The 9,005-nt window shown below is 37.0% G+C and overlaps 1 protein-coding gene across 1 annotated transcript; it reads left to right on the top strand.

Annotated features, from left to right (window-relative positions):
• The first annotated feature begins 549 nt into the window (after nucleotides 1-549).
• On the top strand, nucleotides 550-7,357 carry LOC102697268 (guanylin). The gene is made up of 3 exons (XM_015336900.2): nucleotides 550-894; nucleotides 4,478-4,664; nucleotides 5,832-7,357. The coding sequence occupies exons 1-3, from the start codon at nucleotides 826-828 to the stop codon at nucleotides 5,894-5,896; spliced, it is 321 nt and encodes a 106-aa protein (XP_015192386.1). The 5' UTR covers nucleotides 550-825; the 3' UTR covers nucleotides 5,897-7,357.
• Nucleotides 7,358-9,005: the final 1,648 nt, after the last annotated feature.

Here is a 9,005-nt window from a genome sequence, read left to right as displayed (position 1 = left end):
CATCGCAGGGCACACACGGACACAAACACGCACACACTACATATTGGCTTCGAATTTCTTGAAGTAGAAATATCAAGAAGATTTTAAAGAGGAAGGTACTGCTGTATATAACGTAAGTCAACTATGGTGAAACCTCAGTCACTGTGATAAATGCAAAGACTGTATTTCTGCAAGATAAGAGTTTTGTAAAATACCATCAATTATATGGTATATAAACTACTACCTATTTGATTGAACAAAATCAGTGACTGTATTAAATCATTTTTTTTGCAGGTCATAGCTTCTTGATTTTTGACTGGAAACAGTGTTCCACACCAAGTAAGGCAGTGAAAGTAATCTTTGCAGAGATTCTGTTATAGATAACACACCTTGGGGATTTTCCGATGCAGAACCAGGTTTACGCAATGTGTCTCTTTGACCTTGCTTACTAATTTTGCTTACTACAGTGCTTTTCTATTGATTACTATGTACAGTAGTAGTTTACATGCAGTAAACCCTGGGGTTTGCAATAAGCAGGCAGGTAATGTACCCAAAAGAAAACTAAACTTTACTGTACCTCTGACTTGAACAAAATGTCTTGCTGCAATGAAACAGCTGCAAGACATGTTCCGGGGGCTTAAACACAGATATTAAAAGGACAAGATGTCCTGTAGGCCATTGTTTCTCTGCTGCTCTATAGCAAGTAAGACGCTATCCAATCCCGGACATTTAATAGGTTACTTAGTAAACTGCCCAAGAGCATTTAAGACAAGGATTTGCACAATCCAGATCTTAAATTGGGCTGCTTGTTGAACTTCTGGACACTGCTTGCATCTAATCTGGAAAATGAGAATGTTTTTAGTTTTCATCCTCCTTGCCAGTGTGATGTGCACCTCCCAAAGTGTGAAGGTTGTGGTAAGTCAATGTTTAATCATTTCACTAAAAGCTGATTCAGGTACTGTATTTACCTGTTTCCTAACACGTATGAAAAAGAGGTGTAATTTTTGTATTAACACACATAACTATTTTTCAAGTTTATATATGCTAAGCATCTTTTATTTGGTTCAACAGAGAGAGAATAAATAATTACTATTTCACCTACTGATGAATCTTCAGGAATTAGTAATAGTTCAGGTGGGTAGCTGTCCCAGCATGCGTAGGCTGCAAAGGAACAAGTAATAGGTTTATTCCATGCTGAAAAAAAGAAGAAAGAGAACACAACGTTTCGGCCGTGGAGCCTTCTTCAGGTGAAGAAGGCTCCACGGCCGAAACGTTGTGTTCTCTTTCTTCTTCTTTTCAGCATGGAATAAACCTATTACTTGTTCCTCTTCAGTAATTATACAATTGGATTCAGCTTGATTTTGCTCCTTCATTAAAATCTGTTTTGAAGGTGAATCAGTACAATGTTTACTCTAAGACTTTTGCATTAAAAACATCAAATCTGTGTAATTCAATCATGCTTTTCATATGTTATCTTAATTGATGGGACTGAAACTGAGATGGGTTTCACTCCTGGGAGAAAACTACTGCAATTGCCACTATCTTGAAGTAAAGTAATGTAACTTCATACTAGAAAAGATTTTTAGCACTTGGTTGCATGCAAAGATTAAAATATTGTTTGTGTTAAACCAATTTGTTTTACAAGTGGATTGACTTTGTCATGCATTCAAGGAGGTTTTCTTAATCCTGTTGCTGCATGACCAGAATATGTTATTCCCTCATCTTAAACCTGACATGTCATATATTTAACATGCCCTTAATAACCTTTGCAAAGCACAAGGCATGGAAAATACACAGCACACAGTGCTGATCAAATATCTGTTTGATCTTGACTGTCTTGGAGCATGCGCAGAGAGTAAAACTCGGAATCCATTTTTATGGATTTGCTTAACTTGTCCAGCACTGGTGATAACGGATTAAACAGACTTTCAAAATCTGCTATGAAAGCCTTTGGAGCAAAATAAGAGAAAAAAAAAATACTTTCAGTATCAATTTCAAACAAGGCACTACATTTTCAATTCAGCATGGAATGGTTCTTTAGAATACATGAAAGGTGCCAGCCCTACTTTCGTGACATTTAAACTATTTAAAGTATTGTTATATCCCTCAGGGAGGTAAAGTTTTGCTCTTTTAAATGGAAAAGATTTAAAATAGGTACAGTACACATGCTATCAGACACGTGATTGAATTAAGATGCTCTTTATTTGAATTTCTACTAGTAACTTAGTAGTCTTGGAGTAACAAGATTGACAACAATCAAATAATTTAAAAGAAAGCCAAAATTTGTAGGGCCTCCAACTAAACATCCTGTAAAGCGCTTTGAGAATCCACTTTTAAAGGCGCTAAATAAAATAAAGTTTATTATTATTTTTATTGCTCATCTCTAGGTCAAAGAACAAAAGAAAAGTTACAATGAAGGAGCCTATTTGACCATTCTAGACTGTTTTGTTTCAATTTTGGTTCTGCAGAAACATCTGCTTCCTAGAAGTGAGATTCCATCAGTATTAAACCATGTTAAGATTAATATTGCAATTAAAATGGCTTTGCGTTTCAAGAAGAATTGAATGTAAATTTATCATGCTGCAACTAACATGTGACTCTTCAGTGCTGAAAGGCATGGAATTTATTAATTATCAGGAAGCTTCGCTGAGGTAATTGAGGAAAAGGTGCCAAGTTATATACCGCAGAAGTTCATTTTTGTTTTTCAGAAAGATAGATTCTATTCCAGGCAGGCAGGCGAAGATTAATAGTGTAAGGTTTTACTTGCATAATAAATGGAGATAGGTACTGTGATTGTGTGGCCTAAAAAGTCATGGAATCCTCCTTACTGTTTATTGCTTAAATTGCTGCCTTTGAAATGGTAAACAGAAAAAATACCTTGTCAGCTTCTTGTCATTTGTGTACAAAAAGGAAATAAACCAGCTAAAGAAGGTTATAACTGTGACATGCAGAAGAGCTCCCCAATCCCAAACCGATCATAACCTAACTGAAAATTCCTCCCATGAAAACTAACCCCTGAAGCAACAGAACTTCACTGTTAGAGTCCGTTCTATGACATTAGCCTCATACTTTTGTACTAATCTACATAACTGTGCCTAAAAAAAGCAAATAAAGCAACTGCCTAAGACTGATGTCCAGACTCCATCAATGCCTGTCTGGGCTACTGTACAGTATGTCATCAGCAGGCTATGACAAGGATTCTCTAAGCAGTGAACACAGTTGCCCTCCAAATACAATGTGATTTCTCGGCCTGCTACACAACAATGACTCGTGGAGCTAGATGAGTACCAGTGAGTCTGTAGGATTGTCTGCAAATCACATTCACATCTCAAATTGTTTCAGGTTCTCCTCTAGGCAATGTAGTGCCCTGAATTTGGTAAATGGCTCAACACTTCACATGCCAGTGGAAGGTGAGCCATTCTGTGCTGCTCTCACTTCAAATCTGGTATAGATTTGTGATACCAGTGTTGCAAAACAACCATGCTCTGTATCAGAAGAAGATGAATAGAAATGAAAGGGTATTGAAAAAAACAACATTGTAGGATATCACACTGCAATACCAATAAGTAATTGAAATTGCATTTACTTATATAACTAACGTATAATCATCTGAAGCAAGGGGTTGACAATTTGTCCTTCACTGTATGTAATGTGCTAACCTACAGTAGTACCCATGTGGGTGGCAGAATGGAAACACTTTCAGATGCTATTGAATAAATTCATCCTCATCCATTCATTCAAATACAAAACAATAAAAGGACAAGAATTCTCCCATCTCCTGTTCCTTTCAAATGCAGGGCATACTGTACACGGAATCTCAATCACATCTGTGAAAAGCATACAGTAAGTCAGATCCATAAAATAAATGCTTTTAATTATTCTGCAGTTCTATACATTGTGTACTTGGGTACTGATTTATTTATATCTTAAGCGATTTATGAATAAAGCCATAAAGGGAATGTTAACACTGAATAATGAATGTTGCATTTTATGAAAGGCGTTAATTAAAAATAGAATTGACTATATTGTGTGGCATGTATTCATTTCTGCAAATGTAGATGTGACTGTATAGTTTTATTTATTTTTTTGCTATTCTGCTATTTTGCTTTAAAAATAACATGTATGGTCTACCAGGACAACCTGTATCCCCTGTATTATAGACCATATTCTTCAATAGAACCAACCTGAACATTTAAACCCCTATGTAATACAATTACTTATCACAGATACAAATGTGGATTCCAGTGTTTCATTTCATATCACATTATTGTGGTTAATGCACACCTTGTTAATATGCTAATTTGATTGCAAGCTTCAGTTGTAATGCATAGTCATGAAATAATGGAAGAAGCTTCTAATGTTTATTTCCTTAAACATTTAATCCAATGTAACTTCCATCCATGATCTTCCAACCTTTTCAACTCCAACAATCGCCATTACTTATATATTTTCAACAAGCTGCAGAAAAATCCATTCATTTGCTGCTTTGACTTTCTAGGATGGGGATTTCAGCTTCTCCCTGGAGTCAGTGATGAAGCTGAGGGACTTCATGAGTGATGATAGTCTGACAAACCCTCGCTTGGCACAAACGAGCATCGCGGCCATCTGCTCCAACCCTGTCTTGCTTGAGGAGTTCCAACATGTGTGTCAGGCTCAAGGGGCAAGCATGATTTTCAGTCGACTGGGTTAGTGTTGCACTAACACCCACCTAGCACGCATCTTGCAAAAAGAGAAAGGGAAAGACCTCCATTTGGCCAGGAGATCATCTTAGGAATCTAGGGCTCTGCCTCAATGACACAGTTTTATTCACACTGTACCTGTGTCCTGCATTGATTACCATAGCAATGTGCATTGTTTCCCAAGAAACAGTTCTGCACTGTGAGCTTTTCAGTTTGACTGTAAATGTGCAGAATCGTGCTCTTTAGATCATTGTGCAGGCTGAACTGCTTATCTAGTCCTCTTAAATAAAAAAAAAAAACACCTCATGCTTACCCTGTAATTTTCACAACTCTAATGTAACTTTCTCACTCTTAGTTTTTAAATTTAGCATAATTTCAGTATAATAGTATAATAATATAACTGCATAATAGTAGTCACTTAGCCAATTAAAAGCCTGAAAAAAATGTGTCTTATTTTCATTCATGGGTTTCTAATGTGAGGTACTGTAGGAGTCTATGCTGTCTGGCAAGAAAAGACTCTTATTATATACAGTATTGTATACTGTGTGTGATATTTTTCTCCTTTCACTTGGAAAACAATAAGAACAAAAAGTATGTCACCCAAGGTAATAAAACAGACAGCAAGCAGTTGAAATAATAATAATAAAGAAATAAAAATAAAAATGAATGAGGATTACAGGTCAATGAACAATCAATAAAATAATTCTAGGAATCACATTACAAACAGATGATGTCAATATTTAACACATTTTATTAATGTCACTGAGCAACAAAATGGATGTTAAGTAACTTTAGTCTTATCAGGTATTCAGTCTAGGTGATATGGCATAGCCTTGAATCCACAACTTCAAAGGCACCATACTCAAATAAGAACTTACACTTCATGTTTATATGAAGATTCTCTTAACAGGTCTTGAAATAAATGTGTGACTGGACAATCAGTAGCTGCTCTATGTTAAGCAGTAATATGTTGTTGTTCATCGATTTTTTTAAGAAAGACTAAAAAATAAATACAAGATTCTTTTGAAATAGCTCCATGCAGGTCATTTAAGACCACTGAAAATTTGCTTACTTACTGCACACACAACAAAACAAGACTCCAAACTTTATTTTAAAAAGCATGCAGAAAATGCAGTTTACATAATGCTAACACGTTTCTTGTTTGTTTTCCAGCCAAAGTGGCCACCCAGCCTGATATGTGTGAAATCTGTGCCAATGCTGCGTGCACAGGATGCTAGTTATTCCACTGCTCGAAGCCGAATTGCGTCCATTCTGCTCAGACATTGACTCCGGTTGAACAAACAGTCTGCTTGTTTTGAAGATGCACCAAACCCTCTGATTCCATCTTGAGACTCTCTTCCTGAATCATCCCCTGATAAACTCTGCCTGCTGTCAAACCCTGTGGACAGATTTCCTCCATTTGAATTCCAGTTTCAGCTCTGCTCACCTGATGGTGATGTTGCAAAGAAGTTTAAAGTAAGGTCAGGGACCTGTCTGGCACAATAACGTTGACAGGAATGGGAAAATGAGAAGTCTCTTAAGTGAGGGTCCACCACTTTTCAGTGCCAGGCACCACTGAGTGATTCACAATGCCACTTTTTCCATGTTCTGCCTTTGATAGTGATACAACTCTACAACATATGATTACAAACAATCATTATGGCAAAACACAGGAATATTTTTCATATTACTTTTGATTATTTTAAAAATCCTCCTAAATTTGTTTTTACACTTGGAGTTCTGTGTGAAGTTATTGATTTAAAAAAACTGCAGGTAACTGCAGATTAATCTTGTGATTAATCACATGGCCTTTACTGAGTTTCAGAGTAGAATGTGTGAATAAATACAACCCCACTGGAAAAAACGAACAGCCCGTGTTACACAGGTTTAGTTTTTCTTTAAAAAGCCTTTTAGTAGGAGAGAAGTTTGCTGTTTTATCACATGACACTCAGGTCCAATTAATTACACATTTACAGTACTATGATGCAAGTTTCATACTTTTAGTTCCTAACAAGAAAGCACAATGAATGATTGATGTGTCACATTTTACAGGATACTGATTATATTTCTTTAAGGCTCTCTAAACATGTTTTTATTTCTTAACACTGAAGTTTATAGTCAAAAATGCTTAGTGAATATGTCATGATGGAAAAAGCTTTTTTAGTCTGTAAACAGCTAATGACGTTCGAATGGAGTTAAGTACTGTATAAATCTAAACTTTATCCTACATCATTGGTTTCTCATATGAAATGAATTTATTGAGCAATTTTTTTTAAGTACATTGTGATGCTATTTAGATTTACACGTGGCATGTTGCATCACACAGCGCTTACAGATTCACAGAGCTCGATAAATGCAGCTCATGTTCAGTTCTGTTGTTAATACTGTCCCCATGTGGTTCATATGCAGAAATACAAGGCTGAATTAAGGCAGAAGAATTCAGAATAGGGTCTATTGTACCGTGGAATTCACAATTATGTTGAGCTGCCAATTTTTAAGATGTTAACAAAAATCAAACTATGAAAAAGACTATTTTGTCTATACAACCTTTTTGCAAACATTCATTCCAAAAAATTGTGTAGGTAGAATTGGAATATTGTATAGGTCTTGATCAATTTTTTTTTCCAAAAGGCAGAACAACACTGTTTTTTCCTGAATTGCCCTTCAGCAACTAAAATAAAGTTTTATCAAAGTCTGAATATCCAATGCTTAATAGCCCTGTGTTAATTGAGGGGAGAAAATCCACTTTCCACTAAGCCATCAGAAGAACATCAAGACGTGATAAAACAATACTCTGGTTCAATACTCTGCAGACAAAAGAAACTATGCTCTGAAATAACCGCGTAATCCAACGCAGAGTCACAGTGGACCCAGAGCCAAGCAAAAGTTAATTTGCAGTGTACACACAGACAAACCAGGGCCAATTTTGCCAGAAGCCAAGTGACCAGTATGTCTATGGACTGTGGGAGGAAACAAGTGCACACTCTTAGAAACACTGGGAGAACATCCAAACTCCACACATATGGTACTTCAGGAGTTGAACCCAGGGCCTTAGCACTGAAAGGTAGCAATGCTAACCAATGTCCCACCATGCCATCCAATCTTAAAGCATTTTTTATTCTGATTGTCAAAGCCTTGAAATGTGAAATGTGTTGAAATGTGTTTTACCTTGTCAAAAAATGGCAAACAAGGCTTTAATCCTTCGGAATCCCCACTAAGTCAACTCAACAAAATGCCAAAGAAGAAAACTAAATTGCCTGCAAAGACTAAACCCATAAAATGTGTCTCAAAGTATGTTTTGTTTTACATGTCATACTAAGAAAACGGAGAAGACCACAAAATGTTTTTGATCTGTGCAATCCTTTTTCTCTTTACTACTGGCAGCATTTCAAATCCTTAAGTGTGATATATTCATTTTTCAGCCCATCACCCTCATTTGTCCTTTACTGGTCTTACTAGAGTAAGGACAGAGGAAAGGAACAGTAGAATCCATTTATAACTGACACAAATTGTTTAATACCATTTTAATAACTGCTTTAGAGTTTAAAGAACCCTAATCATAGTTGTGACTTTTCAGTCCAAATCCTACAGTACAGTATATACGTTCTGTAGACCAACACCAGTCATCAAGGACAATATACATTCGATTTAAACTTAAAAAGAACAGACAGTTTTACTGCTTTTTCTCATTTCTTTTGTTCTGTCATCAAGGGCACCAACAAAGTCAAACCAGCAGAATTCTAGTGTCACGACCACTAACCTGCCCAGACCAGCCCCCAAGAGGACTAATCAGTTCCAGCAGCAGGGTGATAATTACAAAAGCAGCCACACGTGTTAATTTCTCATCAGATGCCTTACCGTGCGGCAGGCTGCATTATTTAAGCCTCCCTTACCTGCATATTCCTGCTCGGTATTGAGTTCACTTCTTGTTGCTGTACACTACCTAGCGTTTCTTTACCTTTTACCTTTTACCTTTTGCCTTTTGCCTTTTGCCTTTTGCCTTTTGCCTTTTGCCTTTGGTTCTCGTCTCACCCCTTGGATTGTTTCCTACCTGTGACTATTTTCGTATTTGTCCCTGCCGCTCTCGTTTCGACCATGAATCTGTCTTTCGTTCTGGATTGGTCGCCACCAGTGCCTTTACCGGATCTCGACCTACCTTACGCCTTCGGACTACGACTCAGCTCCTGGTTTTGCTCTGTTCGCTTACTCACCTCCCAAGGACTCCTGCATCTGCATCGGATCCTTTTCACCTCTACCAAGCTGCATTACATCTAGAGAAAACACGAACCAGGGGACGCTTGTGGAAACTGTGCAGAAGTGCGAAAGCCAAGAATAGCAGACACTTTA

The sequence above is a fragment of the Lepisosteus oculatus genome, chromosome 25 (assembly GCF_040954835.1).
Source record: "Lepisosteus oculatus isolate fLepOcu1 chromosome 25, fLepOcu1.hap2, whole genome shotgun sequence".
In the NCBI taxonomy this organism is placed as follows: Eukaryota; Metazoa; Chordata; class Actinopteri; order Semionotiformes; family Lepisosteidae; genus Lepisosteus; species Lepisosteus oculatus.
The sequence above is the reverse complement of the archived record's forward strand: the minus strand, read 5'-3'. Positions and strand labels throughout refer to the sequence as shown.

What these genes read in the sequence shown, in the direction of transcription:
- LOC102697268 (XM_015336900.2), top strand. Translation starts at nt 826, where the DNA reads ATGAGAATGTTTTTAGTTTTCATCCTCCTTGCCAGTGTGATGTGCACC. An exon ending in CCCAAAGTGTGAAGGTTGTG is followed by an intron (nt 895 to 4,477) that starts GTAAGTCAATGT and finishes TTGACTTTCTAG; the next exon opens with GATGGGGATTTCAGCTTCTC. An exon ending in CATGATTTTCAGTCGACTGG is followed by an intron (nt 4,665 to 5,831) that starts GTTAGTGTTGCA and finishes TTTGTTTTCCAG; the next exon opens with CCAAAGTGGCCACCCAGCCT.